Genomic DNA, 20,071 nt, shown 5'->3' with positions numbered 1-20,071 from the left:
GGCACGCATGCGTTTTTAAATTTGTAACTTAAACGGCAGCTTCCTGTCAGTCAAACTCTAACTGAATTGCGCCGGCATGATGTGAGCGCTGTTACAGTCGTCCGTTTATTGCTCAATTTACAAATTCTCTAATTGGTGATTCATTAGCCTCTAAATTTCCTATGACATGTACATACTACACACACACACACACACACACACACACACACACACGTGTTCTTTTCCTTTTTTTGTCGAAAGCCAGTTAATGAGAATGTTTTTGGATTGTGGGAGGAAATCCACACAGATAGGGCTTTGGTCGGAATTAAATCCAAGACCACTATGCTAATCGTACTGCCCTTACAGTGTATCAGGCAGTGTAGGTCATTATAAAGGCTGATTATTTGTGACCTGTGCATTGATGATAACGCTAGCAGTTTGGATTACTATGTGTAGACACTGCCTTCTACCAATGGGGAAACAGGGTGCACGATGATGGTATTACAATTCAGTTATAATGTAATTTGAAGTCCTTCCTTCCTTTTTTATTTATTTTTTTTAATTTTTGTTATATCTACTTACAAGTATTTTTGCTGAATAGTTGGAAGAAAGTTTTCTATTGTATTAGGGCAAAATGTATATTTTAGGTAAATTGGGCAATGAAGATGAGGTGTTGAGCAAATTTACTCTTTGATCTTGTCATGGTATAACTTGTTAGTCTGAATTTTTTTTGTTTATATGTCATTTATTTTGTTTGTTGTAGATGTAACATAATGGGTGTGGACTTCGATGTCAAGACATTTTGCCATAACTTGAGGGCCACCAAACCGCCCTATGAATGCCCGGTTGACACTTGCCGTAAGATCTATAAAAGCTACAGTGGAATTGAGTACCATCTTTACCATTATGACCATGACAACCCCCCGCTTAATCAACAGACCCCGATCCGAAAGTCGAAAAAGAAGGGCCGCCAGCCTCGCTCTGCCAACAAGCAGTCGCCAACGCATTCCGAATTGTCCCAGTCACCAAACCGTGAGGTTATGACCTACGCTCAAGCCCAGCGGCTAGTCGAAGTGGAATTGCATGGAAGGGTGCACCGTATAAGCATCTTTGACAATCTGGATGTTGTATCGGAAGATGATGAGGTTCCGGAGGAGGCCCCTGAGAATGGAAGTAATAAGGAAAATAATGAGACTCCGACAGCAACTCCCAAGTCTGGAAAACATAAGAACAAAGAGAAAAGGAAAGATTCCAATCACCACCACCACCACAATGCTTCTACGGGTACCACGCCAAAACTCCCGGAAGTGATCTACCGGGAGCTGGATCAGGACACTCCGGATGCTCCTAATCGTCCGTCATCTTATTACAGGTGAGTGCCGAACGTAACACGTGCCCTTTAAGCTTTTATTGCTCTTTACTGTTCCCATTTTACTCATTGTCAAGTTAAATTGCGTTTGCTTGTTCAACCTTTTTCTTACACACTATACACTTATCGGTAGAAAGTATTTAATGAGGAGAAAATTGTAATACCATCCCTGTTTCGTGTGACATAAGGGACCAAGCTCCAACCTCTAGGACCCTGCATCTCATCCGAGTCCGATACAGAACAGCATTGAACCCATGGCCAATTATAAGAGTACATCTAAAGACCTCCCAACAAGGGTTGCATTGGTGTGGGAGGTGATGTTGCACATAGCCAAAAACACCTAGGATGCAATAGAGATGCTAGACAGGGATTCAGTATGAAATCCCGGCGGTCGGGATCCCGGCGTTCAAAATCCAGACAGGGGGGGGGGGGGGCGTGGATCGTACCCCCTTGCGGGCTCGCTGCGCTCGCCACGCAGCGGGCCCGGTGCCTCGCTATGCTCGGCACGCTAATTTATTCTCCCTCCAGGGGTGTCGTGGACAAGTGTCGGGATTTCGGCGGTCGGGATTCTGAACGCCGGGATCCCGACCGCCGGGATTTAAAACTGCATCCCCTAGACAGAATGTGATTGGTTGCTATGGGCAATATCCCATCTTTATTTTTAGAAGCTGTAGTAAATTTACCCTTAAAATATCAATACCATCACGGATTCCTTGAATTAATGTTTAATCTGTAAAAAGACTGTAAACCTTTCCCTTGCTGTTTTGGAAGTTTTATTGATGTTTTTGAGTCTAAATTTGTTTAACCTCCTCCTGTTTCATTCATAAATTGATTACCAGTTCTTTATATAGCGCACACATATTCAGTCATTGGCAGCAAGGATGGTGTAATGGTTAGCATTGAGGTCATAGGTTCCATTCCCACCATGGCCCTAACTGTGCGGAGTTTGTATATTCTCCCCGTACTTGCGTGGGTTTCCTCTGGGTACTCCGGTTTCCTCCCACAATCCAAAAATACACTGGTAGGGTAATTGGCTCCCAACAAATTAACCCTAGAATGTCTGTGTGCGTGTACATGTGGTACGGAATATAGATTGTAAGCTCCACTGGGGCAGGAACTGATGTTCAAATATTCTCTACAGTGCTGCGGTATATGTATGCGCTATATAAGAAACTGTTAATAATTCATGTACGTTTCTCAGCACGCACACATACGCTATAGGGTTATTTCTTTTTTTTGTTTAGCGCTATTAAACCTACCTGTATATGTTTGAATTGTGGGAGGAAACCGGAGTACCCAGAGGAAAGCCATGCAAGTGCAGGGAGAATATACAGACTCCACACAGTTAGGGTCATGGGGCTAATCAAACCCATGACCTCAGCGCTTTGAGGCAGTAATGCTAACCAGTACACCAAGCTTGCTGCCCAATTTAAACCCTGCAGATTCTAATGGATCAATTCCCCTATTAATCATGATCTCTCCACCTCCCCTCCTATCACCTCTATGAGAAATTATATACTAGACTGTATAGACTTGGCTGCTTTTCTCTGCATGAACACCCTCTGCCTGAAAGAAGAGCTGCAGATTTTACATTTTCTGGTTCTTTTCCTTACTCGCCTTTTAAGGTACATTGAGAAGTCTGCAGAAGAGCTGGACGAAGAAGTGGAGTATGACATGGATGAGGAGGACTACATCTGGATGGACATCATGAACGAACGGCGAAAGACGGAGGGCGTCAACCCCATCCCGCAGGAGATCTTCGAGTACTTAATGGACCGACTTGAGAAAGAGTCTTACTTTGAGAGCCATAATAAAGGGGACCCCAATGCGCTAATAGACGAGGACGCTGTGTGCTGTATCTGCAACGACGGGGAGTGTCAGAACAGCAACGTTATATTGTTCTGCGACATGTGTAATCTGGCGGTACACCAGGAGTGCTACGGGGTCCCTTACATACCGGAGGGACAGTGGCTTTGCAGGAGATGTCTCCAGTCACCATCTAGAGCGGTAGACTGTGCTCTGTGCCCGAATAAGGGAGGGGCATTTAAACAGACAGACGACGGACGCTGGGCGCATGTGGTCTGCGCTCTTTGGATCCCCGAGGTTTGTTTTGCGAACACTGTCTTCTTGGAGCCTATAGACAGCATTGAACACATCCCCCCCGCGCGCTGGAAGCTTACATGCTACATATGCAAGCAGCGGGGCTCGGGAGCTTGCATCCAGTGTCACAAAGCCAACTGTTACACAGCCTTCCACGTCACGTGCGCTCAGCAGGCCGGACTCTACATGAAGATGGAACCTGTAAGGGAAACGGGGGCCAATGGCACGTCCTTCAGCGTCCGCAAAACGGCTTACTGCGACATCCATACTCCTCCTGGGTCTGTGTGCAAGCTCCCGGCCCTCTCCCACAGCGAGGGGGAGGAGGAAGACGACGAGGAGGAAGAGGAGGGGAAAGTCTGGAGCTCGGAGAAGGTGAAAAAGGCAAAGGCCAAGTCGAGGATTAAAATGAAGAAAGCTCGGAAAATCCTTGCGGAGAAGAGGGCCGCTGCCCCCGTCGTCTCTGTTCCTTGCATTCCTCCACACAGGTAAATAGTATGACCTCCTGTATTAAATGAGCGCTGGACTACATATACGCGTTGGATTACATAGGAGAGCTGCATATAATATAGAGAGTCAGGAGCTTATCAGACCAGAAGATGTTTGAGTGTGTGATCAGTCGTCCCATTGGTGGGCACTGTAGTCCGCGTTCCCCCGTACGCTGGAGCTTCCCTGCCGGCTTCACCAGCCGCCATTCACAGCAGTGATGAAGGCGGCAGGCTCAGGGATATTTGGGGGGACTCTGGAGCGCTCAGGAGTTCAGACGCCCGATTCGCTGCGAACATCCCCGAGCCTGCCGCCTGTGATCACTGCTGTGACTGCAGCAGCGGCACAGGAGCTCCGGCATACAAACGCCGGAGTGGAAGGGGGGGGGGGGGGGGGTTGGGGTGGGTTTTCCTGGGGCAGGACAAACCTGCCCTGGTAGGTTTGCCCTGCCCCAGCAAAACCCACCACTTAAGGGGGTAAACACTGTTGTAAGTCTTCTAAACGTTTATATTTGAATATTACTGGTATCTAAGTTTTTTGTTTTAAGAGCATTGTGCTTTAGGTTTATTGGTGTATACCTTTTTTATATTGTAACCCAGTACTTTAAAGTGTAACAACAATGTAGTGTCAGCACGTCAATGGCCCTCAGACTGGCATTTATATTCTCTACAGTTTCCCATTTAAAGTGTTTCCAGTGATTGCACGGTTCACCAGGTAGAAAGAGTCTCTTGTCTCGGTAATATCAGACCCCTGTAAATGGTCCGGCTGCTCAGTAGTAATGGGCCAGGGGTATTAAGCCTTAACAAGTGATAAAGGACCAGCTAACCGCTCCTATAATGTTACAGGCTGTGTTTGAAAAACCACAGTTGGGAGCTGATTGGCTGGTGCTCAATCACTCTTTATCACTTGTTAAGGCTTAACACATAGGGCCCATTGTTACAACACAATGGCTGCCTCCACCATGTTAGGCGCAGTGTCGCGGTATGGGATGTGTTGTAAATGTTTGTGGTATTCGAGTATATGGCATCTGGCTGTGTTTTGGGTTTAGTAGCCTTTAACTAGTGTTCACTCTAGGATTTTTTTAGGGCAGGGTGCTGACCACTGGGCAGGGCACGTTTTCCAATTGGGAGGACACATTTTTATATATAAAATGTACATTCTAAACTAAAAAAACATTGTCATACTCTGCTATGCCCCTACACATTCTGTCATAATGACAATTACACATTATGGCACACACTGTAATGCCTCTTATACATTATACCACACACCATAATACCCATTACACCTGATGGCACACACCAAGTTCTCAGACATGTACAGTAACGTGGGGGACAGTGTAAGGGTGCACAGTGCCACACACAAAAAGGACAGGGTGCGTTTTGAGGTTTTGAATATGGGCAGGGTACGGCACCCTACTTTAACCTCTAGCAGTGTGTTCCAGCTGTCAGACAGACCAGGCGCATTGTTACTTGTATGCACCATCTGTAGTAAGACTTGGCATACTCTGGGGCAGGCATTCCCAGCCTCAGCCCTCAAGGCACACTATGCTAATTAACTGAAATGCAGGTTTCTAGAAGTGAAGATGTTGTCTATAGCAACCAATCATATTCTACCTAACATATCTAGAACCTTCTAGAAATTAAGTTAGAATCTGGTTGCTAAGAGCAACATCTCCACTGCATAGTTTTCGTAAATATACCCCAAAGTGTCCAGGTTTTAGTGATATCCATGCTTGAGCACAGGTGCTTAGTTGGGAATGACTGCTCTAGGAGACTAAACTGGCCAAAAAAAATGGACGCCTCTGCTTCTTCTCCTCTGCTGCCGTGTACAAGGTGTGTGCGCCTGCATTTTAGGGACAGTCTACAACTCTTCTGATTCTTACAGCTAAAGTGGGGTTCCCTCAGCTCCACCCATGACCTTGGTTGCTGTTAACTGAGATTTTAAATGCCCTGGGGTTAGACGCGGATGTTACTTCTGTATATTGTTCCTTCTGGTAGTGGATTAAACCAAACACATGGTCAAGGAGGGGAGCAGACAAATGTGTGGCTTCACCCTCCTACGCACCAATGGCGTTGGTCAGACATGTACAGTAACTGCTCTTTAGGTCTTGCTATAGCACTTCTACTGGATTAGAAGCCGGACCTTTGACATGGCAATTCCCAAATGATTTCTTTTGTGGTTTTATTTAGAATGACTTGTGTGTTTTGTGTCATTGTACTGCTGCATGTCCCACCTTCAGCTGAGCATCCGGTCACAGACCAATATCCTAACGCACCCGTGTACAATCTGTTATCCGTAGTTCCATCAGTAATGGGAAGACATCCTGGTCCCGTGGCAGCAAGTCTGCCACCTCTGTGTTCATGGCTGGATGTTGGAATGAAGTATTTGGTTTTCTATAGTTTTATGTTGGACTCTGAACACTCTCTTTCAGTCGTCTGACTCATCTAAACAGTCTATAGCAAACCTTCAACAGACAGCAGCGTTCTTGTTAATAGTTCCCTCCGTGTTATCCTTCCATGCACGCCGTAATAGTTCAGCGTTTGTCTGATGGTGGAATCGTGAATATTTCTATTAGGCAGTGCAAGGGACGCCTGCAGATCCCTGAGGTCAACTCCAGCACCCGGCATCTTACAGAACATGTGCAGTTCCTCTTCCCTGCCTGCTGTGTCGTGTTCTGCTGTGCTGCTTCTAGCACACTGTGCTCTGTATTTCAGCACTGATATGTAGACCACACTGTGCTAGAAGCTTCACAGCAGAGAGGCGTCACCCCAGGAAGGGGAAGAGGAGCTGTATGGGTTTGAAAGAAGCAGGGTGCTAGATTGAACGTGATCCCTAGGAATATTGTATACATTGCCATTGGGGTGATCTTGGGTGGCCCATCAATGCTTGATCTTGGGTGCGCCCCCCCTCCCCCACAACAAAAATGGCCATTGTGTGAGGACCTTTGATCATTGAAGTTGGGCTCATGCAATCCATGTTGACCCCACCACTTGCACCATTGATGGTTAAACCACCAATGCCCATCCCTACCCCATCCTGCAGATGGAGACAGACCTATTGAGGCTAGACTGAAAGCGGTAAATTTACTAAGATGATATGTTTCCCGCAGCAACCAATCAGATTCTACTTCTTATTTATTTAGCGTATTCTAGAAGATAATAGAATCTGGTTGCTATGGGCTACATCCCTTGTTCACTAGAACTCCCATCTTACCCCGTAGTGGTCTATTACAAGCTTTGGTGGCCCTGATGTGTTTGTGCAGCCTGTCTATATCCTTGGCGGCGGCCGTGTGACAGACGATGTGCAGCTTGCTGTAGGAATTGTCATAGCGACCTACAGAAATGGCATTTAACCGTTCACCGCCGCAAGACATCTCCGCTTCGAAGCATGAATTATTTATGTCCTTTAAATCCGGGCTGGACAAATACCAGTTGCTGTGGAGACAACAAGAAAAGCCTTCTGGCAATGGTAAACCGAGGACTCCAGTGCAGACTTGTAACCAGCCGCTGCCAGGGACTTACGGGAAGTCTGCAGCCGTTGGGTCACATGGGGAAAGTGAACACTGGTGTGTAATGAGCTGATGTCACCTATTAACCCACTCATTGTGTTAAGTGTTGGTAGTGTGTGGAGGACAGTGTGAGCATGGTTTCTATACTGTGATAGAGGATCCCGGCTCCTTTATGGAGAGGCTCGTGGCATACCCTATTTACATCATTTGACAAGCATTGATCAGCTGGAGGGTTAGCAATACGTCTGCTGTAACATTCATTGCTGCTAATGGGACTTTATTATTGCTCTAGAACAGGGGGGGGGGAACCTTAAGCACCTTCAACTGCTTTTGAACTACACATCCCAGCATGCCCTGCAACAGTTTTAGCATGGGCAAATAGCAAAACGGTTGCAGGGCATGCTGGGATGCGTAGTACAACAGCTGGATGGCCAAAGGTTTCCTATCTGTACTATAGAAGTACTCTTTTGATGTTAAATGAAAGACAGACCAGCCAATGTTATCCTCTACCAGGATTTAATCCGAATGTGGCTTTTTATGATGCTGTGACAGGTACGGCACAGTGGCCTCTTTATAAAATCCTATCTATACGGTAATCCACCGGGAACATTCCAGATTCTTGTTGCCTTCATTTTTGAGTGCGCTGAACAATGCAGTAAATTCACTCATTCAATTACAAAACCGAGAGATGAGGAGGGTGAACCAGATCAGAGGGGCACTAAATCAGCCTAGCATCCGCTAAGGCCCCCATACATTAGTCCGACTTGTCCTAAGGACAAGTCGGACCTGATTTCCCCCTGCAGCTCCCCGGTAGGGGGACACACGATTTGGCACTTGATGTGCCAAGTTTTGCAAATGATACATCGCATGCGATGTATCATTTGCAACTCCCGGGGAGCTGCAATGTGGAGCGAGCAGGGGGGCCGGGGACATCGAGGTGGCGGGCGGGGGATGCTGCAAGGCGGCTGGGGGGACGGACGCACGCTGCTAGTAGTGCGGATGCTGCGGGGGACACAGGCGGCAGTAACATAGAGCTGGGCGGGGGGAGCCGGGAGCTGTCAGTACTGAAAAAAAAAAAAGCCCATACAATGAATGGGCAGCCTGTGATTGGCTGAGCGCTCTCTCAGCCAATTGCTGACAGGCTAAGACTCCACGAACTCCCCCCTGCCAATCCTATAGGACAGGAGAAAACCACAACTCATGGGTTCATCTCATTCATGTTTATTTGAATTCAGAACCCTTCAGTCCTCTGAGATGTCTCTGACTGTACACTGTATGTTTAGTCTGTCTACATATAGGACCTTATACTAATTGCCACACTCCCCCTGCGTCCATTCGCACAGGGGAGCAATGGTGAGCGACACTGGATAAACCATTCTTCACATGTGCAGCTACTTGTTGTGAGCGGGCGCGGTGAATTGCTTGTTCGCCGTCCTGTTTACCTAGCGGTGCAGGGCGGCGTGCATGGGGCAGCGAAGGGACGCACCCATGGAAACACCCAGCGTTTCATGGGCGTTCCCACAGGGCACCCGCAGACCTAAGACACCACAGAGGCGACCATCGGATGATTTTGTCCCTGCACGCAAGCCTGCGAATGGATGTATGTGCAAAACATCCACTTGCATGCACACGGGGATATTCGGCGTGCGAGAGGGGGGGCAGGTGGCATTTCAATGACACGGAGCCAGAATAACCTCCATATTCCGATGTAATGGGAATCGTAAGCAATAAACAAAGAATTGCCAGATGTAAAATAAACAGTATCAGTCTTATAACTTTGGATCGTTCATGGTAGAAAGCGCTAAAACAGAGTTGATCAAGGCTTCAAGCGAGATTCATGATTGTTTAATAGGGAGCGCGCCTATTCCAAGCACGGAGCTGCAGTGGTAGCTCCCGATTAGCTCGTGAGCCGCCTTGATTTATGTAATAGGCGTGCCGCAGACCTGCTCTCATGTAGCGGCAGCCGGGAGAGTCGTACACCGCTCTGCCGGGCTGCAGCCGTGCTGGCTGTTATATTGAACATAATACGCGGGGGGGGGGCGCGAATCACGGGGGGGGGGGGGGCGGGGAGGGGGAGCTCACCTGGTGGCTGTGGAGCAGCAGTGTCTTTGCCGGGCAGCATGGGGAGGCAGAGGGTATCTGGCACTGTGGGCTCATGTGAGTGTGTGTGTGTGGGCGGAGTCAGAGGCTCCACCCAGCGTTATAGACACACTCACACATTTTGAGTGACAGATGTAGCCAAATATATGAGATAAAGCCTAATGTAGGGTACACACCAGCACGACCCGCTCACGATGTGCACCGTGAGCGGGTCCGATCCGATGGCGACCCGCACCCGGCTGTATGGTCGTCATTGAGATCCTACCTGCAGCAGGTAGGATCTCAATAACGACCGACCGACCCGCGGGACCGCGCATCGGATCGGGATCGGTCCACACCAGGACAGAAAAGGGCCCAATCAGCACACAACCTACATCCAATTGGTCGGAATTGGATCTAGATTGAGGGGATCGGGCCCTAGTCGTCCTGGTGTGTACCCAGCATTAGTCTTTTTTGCAGTGACAGTATTTTCTTCTTTATGTCTAAACATTGTGCATCCCTCATAATACCCCATTCACACAGGCCTTTTTTTCCTGGTAACAACCCAGGTTTAGTGCTGGTGAAAAAGGGTCCTGGGCCCAGGATACAGGCCAGTGTGAAAGATAATCGCCCGGCTTTCCTGTCTCTGGCCGCGTTCTGGAAAAGAGTGTCACACGGTATCAGCCACTGGGGGCGGAGTTGCTGTGTGCTCCCTCACCCGCCGCGGCCGGGTGATAAAAAGCAGTGTAAAAGGGGCTAGTGATGGACTAGGCTGGTGTAAAAGGGCTAGATACCCATGATCCCGGGTAAGTCCCTGCATTTTCTGGTGTGAAAGGGGTATTTCGAGAACATGTCAAGGGAACAGAGGCCCCAAATCTGTTGACTAAACAACTTATTCGCATCTACGGCACAGGCGTTGATGCACAGACCAGACTTCGCAGCATCAGTTTGTGCGCTGAACTAAGAGGAAAATTAACTAAAGCTTCTAAAAATTAAAAATGTACATTTCCCATAGAATCTGATGGGTGCCCATCTATCATTTTGATGGGACTATGGTGGTCTCGCTGAGGCATGAGGCACTTTGAGAATATATGTCAGTGCTGAACACATCTCATCTGCCATGGTAACTGAGTCAAGCACTTTGGTTGTCCGTAGCTTCCTCTGGTCCCTTATAGAGCTCGTCTTAGAACACTGCGCTACTACTGCACTCAGCACGGCACCTCATAACTGGGCCCTCGGGGTGGAAGCGCATCTCTTGTCCCAGTAATAGTGTTACGAATAATTGTGATCATTTCCTTGTTTTTTGTTTTTAATCTTCACAGCTATTGATTTTGAAATCAGTCATTTTGGTTTATCACTCTGACTTGGCTGCCTGTTTCTCTTTCAGACTCAGCAAGATCACCAATTGCTTAACTATCCAGCGAAAGAGCCAGTTCATGCAAAGGTTGCACAGTTACTGGACGCTAAAGAGACAATCCCGTAACGGCGTCCCCTTGCTGCGCCGCTTACAGACGCACTTGCAGTCGCAGAGGAACTGTGAACAGGTCAGACAGCAGCTGAGTGCACTTGCTAGTGATCCTGCTAGGGTGCGGACATGGGCGAGGGGGAGGCAGCATACTCGAGTGTTGGAAAAAGATGGTTCGGGTCAGTGAGGGGGTGCGGCTTTGCAGGCGTCCCTATTGGGGTTGTGCTGCCCTGTCAGCATCACAAATGGGGGGCATGTCCGGCTCTCGAGAACACTAATGGTGGCGTATCCCGCACCTGCGAAGTGGCTGAGCTCTAAATTTTATGTGAATAGGTGCTGCTGCATGCAAACTGCATCTATTCAGGTGGCAGCATGGCACTGGCAGGTTGTATTAGCAGGGCACAACGTAACTGCCATATTGTCGTCCGGTATTCTGCAAGGATACATTTAAAAAAAAAAATGTGTATTTTTTTTTTTTTACTTTTGGGGAGTTTGTAACGGTTTATGTTCAATTTTATTTCTGAATGCTTTGTTCTCCCACTAGGATATGAAGTGGAGGATTCCTTTGTCTGAGGACGTCTCTGCTCACTTGGGGACAGTCACTAAATCAAATGACGAGATGGGAGACCAAACGGTTAAGGTGATTATAAGATCGTGCGCTGGAGTGATCGCATGTGGACCGTACTTTGCCATTTTAGTAGTGTTACCTTCTAAAAAATAACAACAAAAAACGTAACCATTTACGCTCAGAGGATTTTGCACCTGGGTAAAACCAGGTTGCACTGTGGGTGGGGCAGATTTAAATGTGCTAAGTGATTTATAGTTGGGCAGAGGTGTGTGTTTGCTTAATTCTACATTTCGGTGTATAAACAATGCTGCCAGTATATATACCAGCAAAAGCAGCCGGTATTTTCCCTGCATGCAATCACAATGTATTTTCATGCCTTGCATTGCAACTTAGGTTGTGTCAGGCGTAAATTGCTCATTTTGTATATGCTGATAACTGTGAACAAGGTTGTGTAATTCTTATACCTGTCTGTGACGGGCTTGTGGGCGATTTTACAGCCGAATATATGTACAGTGCCTTTAGAAACAAGTACTGTTAGATACACTCTGCTAGAGATAAGAGGAGTAAGGGGGCCCATACATCTACTGGCTGATTTCCCTTCTGCCAACGCCGTTGAGATCCGTGTTCAAAAACTTTGTTGGATAGCCAACGAGGATCTGCAATCCGTCTGGGTATCGGTTAAATGTCCCTGATTGGTCACTACCCAGCCGCCTTTTTTTTTTTTTTTTTTTGAAGCTTTATAACCTGTATATCCCTGATTTCTCTGATACACAGATCCAGGCATTGGCAGAACAGTGAATTACCCCGATAGCTGTGCATTTTAGATTTTGAAGGGCTCGTTGTTCTTTTTTAGGGGGTGGGGGTTTAAAAAGGGGTGTGGTCTCATGTGGAGTGGGGGTGTCCATGTGACACCATATTCTGAGGGTGTGCCCAGCACTCCTGGAAATGCCAGGTTGCCCACAGGTTCTCCCTGCATTCTACAGATGCCACGGCAGTGCTACCCCCTCTCCCGCACCACAACCCCGTACGGGACACACCAGACTGCAGGTGGGACTGCAAAACTGTTGAGAGGTATCCTATAGCTGTGTTCCATATTATAAATAAGGGGTACTGAAGTGCAGAATCCTGTTTAAACTCTTTGCCCTTTGACCACCCCATATGCCACATCAATGGACCTCAGCTGGGGGGGTGGGGAGATCCGGGGATGCAAAACAGTGCAGATAAGGGCTGTATAATCACATAACGGGTGTATCCTCAGCAGGAGAATGACACTGGGCAGAAGAGCTTGCTGAAAGTTGCCTGGGAGAACAGTTACCTGGAGGTCTCTGGGAAGAGGCCGCATCGTCTGCCCGGCCAGGAGCCCTGGGATGCGCCGCGGCTCGGACGGGCTCCCGTCACCCATCTTTAGCCCGCAGTCCCGGCCATAACCTCAACCTGACGAGGCTTGGCGACCGGGGTGGTGGAGGAGGAGGGGGAGATAGGCAGCGACGAGACCGATGCAGGACGGTGTGAGGGAGGAGAGGAGCCTGCTCGCCCGCCGGTACTATTCTATTCTTTATCTGCTCTCTGGGTCAGCCTGCAGCGAGCGGGCTGCTACCTTGCCCTGCAGACCGTATGAATTAGATACAGGGGTAGCGGGTCTGTACACAGTGCGGCCACATGTCTAACCTTACTGAGGCCTGAGCATAAGCTCGTTCTCCATCTCTGGGCCTTGCTGCTACTGGCCAGCGCCACATTTCACTTTTATGGTAGCGACCAAGGAATCGCGTGCTGCCCGGCCGTCCCCAGGAGGCAGAGCCATGCAAACCGGCAGGGTGCAACGCCCAGATAACACAGCTGGAACGCTACTGATGTATGGGCCCCGTTAGGTTTACAGAGAGCACCCTTTATTCTTTTGATGGATATTTGAGGTTCTGTACATTCCACAATCATGGATTTATCCTTTTAATCTTTTTAACGCTGATCTTTTGTAAGCAATATCTGACTCTTTGCTGTGTATCTTGGAATTTTATCAACATTGTCTTGGTAAAATGTAGATAAATATTCCTGTGTCACTCCTATTTCTTGGCTTTAATTGCTGTCTCCTTTCAGAAAGACTCCACGGATAAGAACTGGGTGCTGAAGGAACAATTGAAATCGTGGCAGAGGCTCCGGCACGACCTGGAGCGGGCACGCCTGCTGGTAGAATTAATACGCAAACGAGAGAAGCTGAAGAGAGAAACGGTAACGGGTTCATTGGTGTCATTCGCGAGCGCTGGACGGATCCCCCGGCTCACTCCCCCGAGCTAACAGCCCTTCTCTGTTACAGATCAAAATCCAGCAGTTGGCTCTTGAAGTCCAGCTGACTCCTTTCCTTATCCTCTTGAGGAAGACGCTGGAGCTGCTGCAGGAGAAAGATACCAGTAATATATTCACTGAGCCCATTCCTCTGTCTGAGGTAACAGAACTGTACGAAGTAAGAATCCAATCTCCCATCACATATTATCTGCATCTCATGACCATTATAACTGTCTGTGCTGTAAAGTGTCAACAGGCAACGTGCCGACCTTAAGGGTTACTTTTGGGACAGGAGGGGTAGAATCAAGCTCTAGAGCAGGCATAGGCCATAAGCAGATCTCCAGCTACTGTAGAACTACACATCCCAGCATGCACTGCCACAGTTATAGCATGTCCTGATGGCAAACCTGTGCAAGGGCAAGCTGGCATGTGTAGTCCTTCCCCTGCTCTAGTGGAAGGGTTAGGGACAGGGGTGAGGATACCTTACCAGGAAAAACTCTGCCGGTAGTTAGTCACATGACCCAGAATGGGCTCTGCTGCTGCAGCCTTCAGGAGCAGGTCAGTCACCGCTTGGCCACCAGGGGTCGTATGTGAACGTTCTAACGTGTTGTCTGCCAGGCCCCCTGGAGCGGGATGCGGTCATTTGGTCTACTGCATTATGGTCGACAGTCATTAGGTCGAATCCATTAGGTCGACATGCTAAAAGGTCGACATGACTCTAGGTCGACATGGGAAAAGGTCGACATGATTCTAGTTCGAAAGGTCATTAGTTCAACAAGGTCATTAGTTCGACATTGTCTATGTCGACATTCACAAGGTCAACATGGAGTTTTTCACTGTTTTTTGAGCCAACATGTGCCAACAGGCGGTATTTCATGCCCTACCAGCCACTAGGGCGTGGTGGGAGAATAAAATAGTGTGCCGAGCGTAGCGAGGCACCGTGCCCGACGCATTGCGAGCGCAGCGAGCGATGCGAGGGGATGCAGTGCACTTTAAATTGTGTCCATGTCGACTGTGTTGACATTCAGGTAAAAAAAAGTGAAAAACCCCATGTCGACCTTGTGAATGTCGACATAGACAATGTCGAACTAATGACCTTGTCGAACTAATGACCTTTCGACCTAGAATCATGTCGACCTTTTCCCATGTCGACCTTTTAGCATATCGACCTAATGGATTCGACCTAATGACTTTCGACCATAATGCAATAGACCAAATGATCCCAACCCCCTGGAGCAGGACTGTGCTGAGCAGAGCATTGTATGTTAATATTGGTTAGAGAAGGGTTTTGTGTATTCCCTTACCATATTTGCTGATGAGCCCATAATGTTGTTTCCTAAAGGAAGCTCTGTTCTGTGTCCATGGCCTCGGAAATATTTAATCGGATGGCCCGGTAGCACAGTTGATAGCCTTGGCGTCTCACTACGCTGGAGTCTTGGTTGCTATTCCCACTAACACCTGCTCTGTGTGGAGTTTGTACCTTGGCCTTGTGTTTGCCTGAGTTTTCTCCCACAAAGCCCAAAACATACAGGTTGCTGGTCTTTGGCCATTAATGCTGTCGGGAGAAAGATGCTGCTAACATAATGAATTGAACTTGATAGTATAAAGACATCGAAAGTACTGAAGGAAGCCACGCAGTTGGCACACATATATCTCATAAACTTGCAGGATGTCTAATGCTGAAAGTGAACTATCTAAGGGGTCCACAGCTGCAGTGACAAGGTTAAGGACCATACACACTGGGTGATTTTGAGCTGAAAGCAGCTCCGTTTTGTCATTTGAGCTGCTTTCAGCATGTATTTTTAGCCATGCCTTTAATCCAGGTGCTGTTGCATTGGCTACCGCCTGTGTCTCCGGCAGGGGTGTAGGGAGGTTGGAGCCGGCAGAAAGCGAGCTCCGGGCGCCAAAGGGGAAGCAGGGCGCAGCGCATCACACCGCCAGAGGGACATGCTCAACATGCTCCGGCTTGAGTAAAGAGTACTCACACATGTTTTTGCTTCTAAGTGTGCATACGGCTTTGGGCCCTAATTTCTTTATTATTATTTTTTTATTGTTATATAGCTGTTAGTACCTCTACTACGGGACAGCCACCGCTGCCCTCTTCAACTTTTTCTGTCTGCAGTGTGGAGCGGTGTAGCAATAACTGTCAGGGAATAACTATTAATAACTCTTTAATATCCTTGTTTACTGGGCTAGAGGCAGACTGAGGGGTTTGTCTTGTCTTCTAAAGAACAGAATACCAGTCAGCCGTTAAATGCATGGAACTGCCAGTTATTCTGTAGTGCCTGTTGGTGGTTGGCACACGCTGCTTGTATTTTTAACTCTTTGTGCGGTTTCCTGTCAGGTGCCAGACTACCTAGAACACATCAAGAAGCCCATGGACTTTAAGACGATGAAGGCTAACCTAGAAGCGTTCCGCTACCAGAACTTTGACCAGTTTGAGGAGGACTTCAACCTAATCGTCAACAACTGCATAAAGTACAACGCGAAGGACACCATCTTCTACCGCTCTGCGGTCCGGCTCCGAGAGCAGGGCGCAGCGGTCATCCAGCAAGCTCGCCGGCAGGCGGAAAAGATTGGCATCGACTTTGAGACTGGAATGCACTTACCCCAAGTCACTATGGGAAATGAAACTGGGCGTCATGGCAGAGAGAACGGTAAGTGGTGACTGTACTACACAACATTTACTTCATTCTTAATGGGTTATGGAGGCCAAAGCATCCAGGTGCTGTTGCATTGGATACCGCCTGTGTCAAAGGCAGGGGTGTAGGGAGGGTGGAGCCGGCAGAATGCGAGTTCCGGGTGCCAAAGGGGAAGCAGGGCGCAGTGCACCACACTTGCCCATCTGCTACAGAGTCTCTGAGAGCATTACAGAGACCCTGCGCCCCTCCAAAAATGGCTGCTGCCACAGAGTGGACCCGCTGAAGGTGCTCCTGAACTTCTAGCGTCTGTCTCCGTTGCATCTGTGGCCATCTTTGGAGGGGTGCAGGGGCGCTTTAATGCTGTCAGATACTCTGCGGTGCCGTTTCCTCCCACAATGAAAACCTTTTACTCCCCCAGGGCAACGAGCATGGAACCCACATTATGTGTATAAGGCAGTGGCACTACAGGGGGGAATTATATGTGTAAGGGGCATTACTGGGACCATTATGTGTAGAACAGTGGTTCCCAACCTGGGGTACTCTGCAGACCATTTGGGGGTACTTGAAAATAATATTGGTAATGGCGGAAGATGAAAAAAAGTATTTTGATGGCAGAAGAAGAAGTCCCATTGCTATGGAGAAGAACCATGTTGTGTCACTTATGGTTCTGTCTTCAGCGTCTCATTGTGCTTTTGCCTGACCAGCAATCCAATGGGAGCTACCCGTGCTGCCCTCAGACGTCAGTGATCATCTGCCCTGCACTGACACGGGTGGAAGAAGCAGCGGCATTAATCCTACAGGTGTAAGTGGGAACCCTGGAGACAATACACAACCAGCGGCAAGACACGGAAGGGCACGATTCCTGTCCGCTACTCCTTAATATAAGGACATGCATAAGGATACGCATACTGCTCACTTCCACTCCACTCATAAGTACTGTCTATATTTTAAATTGAGAGGAGGGGTACTCATCAATGAAAAGCCTAATCAAGGGGTACGGGAGAGAAAAAAGGTTGGGAACCACTGTTCTAGAACCTTGATGGTTAACCTTGACACGCCAGATGTTATTGAACTACACATCCCAGCATGCTCTGCATCAGCTTTAGCATGGGCAAATAGCAAAACTGAAGCAAAGCATGCTGGGATGTGTAGTTCAACAACATCTGGCGTGTCAAGGTTAGCCATCAAGGCTCTAGAATATAATGGAATCTGATCTGTTGCTATGGGCAACATCCCATCTTCAATAGGGCATCTTAGCCTTATCTTACCCCATAGAGTCCAGTTAGAAAGGTACCGGATCTAATGTCACACGCCTTTACGTATTACTGGGCAATATGGAGGGCACTGCTAAAATTATGGTGTGTGTGATTCTTAGGTGTGTTCTGATCACTGACTGTATGTACATTGCTTTTCCTCTTTTTTTTTTTTTAGTTCTACTCTCTCTAAATCCTTTCCTCTAAATGCCTTTCTTTCCCCCCCCTAGATTTTCAGCGGACTGTCTCTGACAACCGCAAACCCCTCCCTCTAGACGAACAGCTGAAAGTCCAGCTGGCACGGCTGGACGAGGTGAACGCTGGGAAGCAGAGCATAGGACGAGCGCGGCGGGCTAAGATGATCCGCAAGGAGATCACATCCATCCGCCGCAAGATGGCCCACCAGCAAGAGTCCAGAAGGGACGGAGCGGCAGAGCGGCACAGCTCCACCAGGAGGAGCGGCCTGACTTTGCACGGCCCTTCTCAGAAGGATGGACAGACGGACAGTGCTGCAGAAGAGAGCAGCAGTCAGGAGACGGGGAAAGGTACTGACCTGTGTTAGTTGTGCTCAGGGGCCTCTTCTGCAGCTCTGTTTACATATATGTGTGTGATTGTTCTTATAGCACTTTCCCTTTTTTTTTTTTTTTATATAAGAGATAGGCAATGTGTGCCTCTCACTGCTGTCGTGGAACTACAGGTCCCAGCGGGCCTAGCCATCCTTTGGCACGCAGAGACTTGTTTTCTCCACTCCTGGGGTCTGTGGGTTTCCTAAGCCCGCTTTATACTTTTATATCATGTGCACTCGGTTTATGTGTGACTAAATGGAAAAAAATGACTCGTCTGTATTTTATACTGGGGTTTGTTTTGACTTTTTTCTATTTTTTTTTTACTTGGGATTTTTTTTGTACTTGTTTGACTTCCTTCTGGATATGAAAATGCTGCTATATTTGTTGGTTAGGAGAGATCATATGTTTAGATTGTCTTTGGTACCTTTTTATGTTACTGTGTAGACCCATCACATGTGCACAGTAGATGCAGACATTCCATTGGCTGTTGCAACATTCACCCCTCACCACACCTCTGTTGCCTGGGTATTGGCCAATAGTTCTCTTTATCTGTGGGCTGTTAGGCCCCGGTCTAAAGGGAACTTCCTTAGCTTAGCTGTGATGAGAGCAGAGGCTTAGATACTGTTAGATGCTCTCTGTTAGAGTGTATCTAGCCCACCATAAAACATAGACTAGGAACAATGTTGACATTAGGGTTCACTTATGTTTCTTTTTTACTAATTATATGAGGCTCGTTGAAAAACATGGAGTTATAGCAACGGTCGCTCGCGGCAACTAGTAAGATCATTCGCTTTGATTAGTTTCACAACACTAAGCGGGGATACCTGGTCGCTTATTTGCGCAGTGTTCTTGAACCGTCCGCTCTGAATCCACCTCCTGTCTCTTCTCACTTTCCTTATAAGAGGGAGAATGACCGTAAAGACTCGGCAGCTTTAATGTATTCGGCTGCCGGACACAGACAATCAGCTAACAGCGAAAGATGTTTGATAAGCAGTCGTCCCCCCCCCCCCCCCCCCAAGTCAACAAAATATATATACATGCATATGTGACTTAGGGAACATTACCTGTTGAGCCTGCTGCGTGCTGGATGAGGTATAGGAAGAGGCCGTACAAGTCCTGTCTAGCATAAAATATACACTGTCATTTTACTTTGCGTTTAAATATGCCCCACACTACCTAATATGCTTATATTGGTCGATGAGCACCAGACTGCAACTTTAACTTGTCTGCGAAGTTATTGCAAGATTTGCTTTGTCACAGTAGCCATTCTTCTGGGTCAACGATTCCCGAAAATGTGGAATTTTTTATTATTATTCTAATGAATGTTTGATGTACTACTACTGATGTAAAATGATCAACTATAATTAGTACTAGAGAATACATTTCAGCACTTACATGTGTCCTATTGCTAGAGTCTCATTACAAAAGGTGTATCACAAGAGAATGTACATACGGTAAAGCCAATACTAGACATTGGGCTTAAGTTTGTCTGCGAATATCATTTCAGTGCAGTTCCTCTTCCCTGCCAGGGGTGTCTCTCTCTGCTGTGGTGCTTCTAGCACAGTTTGGTCTGCATATCAGTGCTGAAATAGACCACACTGCAGAGAGCGACACCCCAGGCAGGGAGGAGGAACTGCACTGGTTCTGAAAGATGCATGTTAGAATGAAAACCTATTTAGGACAAATTAATGATTTTGCAAAAGCAATGACCGTTACAAAAGTAATACTTGGTATGATTGTGTAACCGATATTGTGAGCCTATGTACTACATGTCCCAGT

The 20,071-nt window shown here is 47.7% G+C and overlaps 1 protein-coding gene across 5 annotated transcripts in view; it reads left to right on the top strand.

Annotated features, from left to right (window-relative positions):
- Nucleotides 1–20,071, top strand: part of BRPF1 (bromodomain and PHD finger containing 1) — a 31,734-nt gene that overhangs the window by 1,299 nt on the left and 10,364 nt on the right. For 4 of the 5 annotated variants that reach the window (XM_083155943.1, XM_083155945.1, XM_083155946.1 and 1 more), the window contains exons 2-9: nucleotides 743–1,351; nucleotides 2,974–3,933; nucleotides 10,909–11,065; nucleotides 11,531–11,626; nucleotides 13,646–13,777; nucleotides 13,863–14,009; nucleotides 16,176–16,488; nucleotides 17,957–18,271. In XM_083155943.1, coding sequence (XP_083012069.1) covers nucleotides 743–1,351; nucleotides 2,974–3,933; nucleotides 10,909–11,065; nucleotides 11,531–11,626; nucleotides 13,646–13,777; nucleotides 13,863–14,009; nucleotides 16,176–16,488; nucleotides 17,957–18,271 — 2,729 coding nt within the window. The remainder of the gene's footprint in view (nucleotides 1–742; nucleotides 1,352–2,973; nucleotides 3,934–10,908; nucleotides 11,066–11,530; nucleotides 11,627–13,645; nucleotides 13,778–13,862; nucleotides 14,010–16,175; nucleotides 16,489–17,956; nucleotides 18,272–20,071) is intronic. The other variant, XM_083155944.1, reaches the window with a different exon arrangement.

This window comes from Crinia signifera, chromosome 8 (genome assembly GCF_055691185.1).
Source record: "Crinia signifera chromosome 8, ASM5569118v1, whole genome shotgun sequence".
Taxonomy (NCBI): Eukaryota; Metazoa; Chordata; class Amphibia; order Anura; family Myobatrachidae; genus Crinia; species Crinia signifera.
The sequence above is the reverse complement of the archived record's forward strand: the minus strand, read 5'-3'. Positions and strand labels throughout refer to the sequence as shown.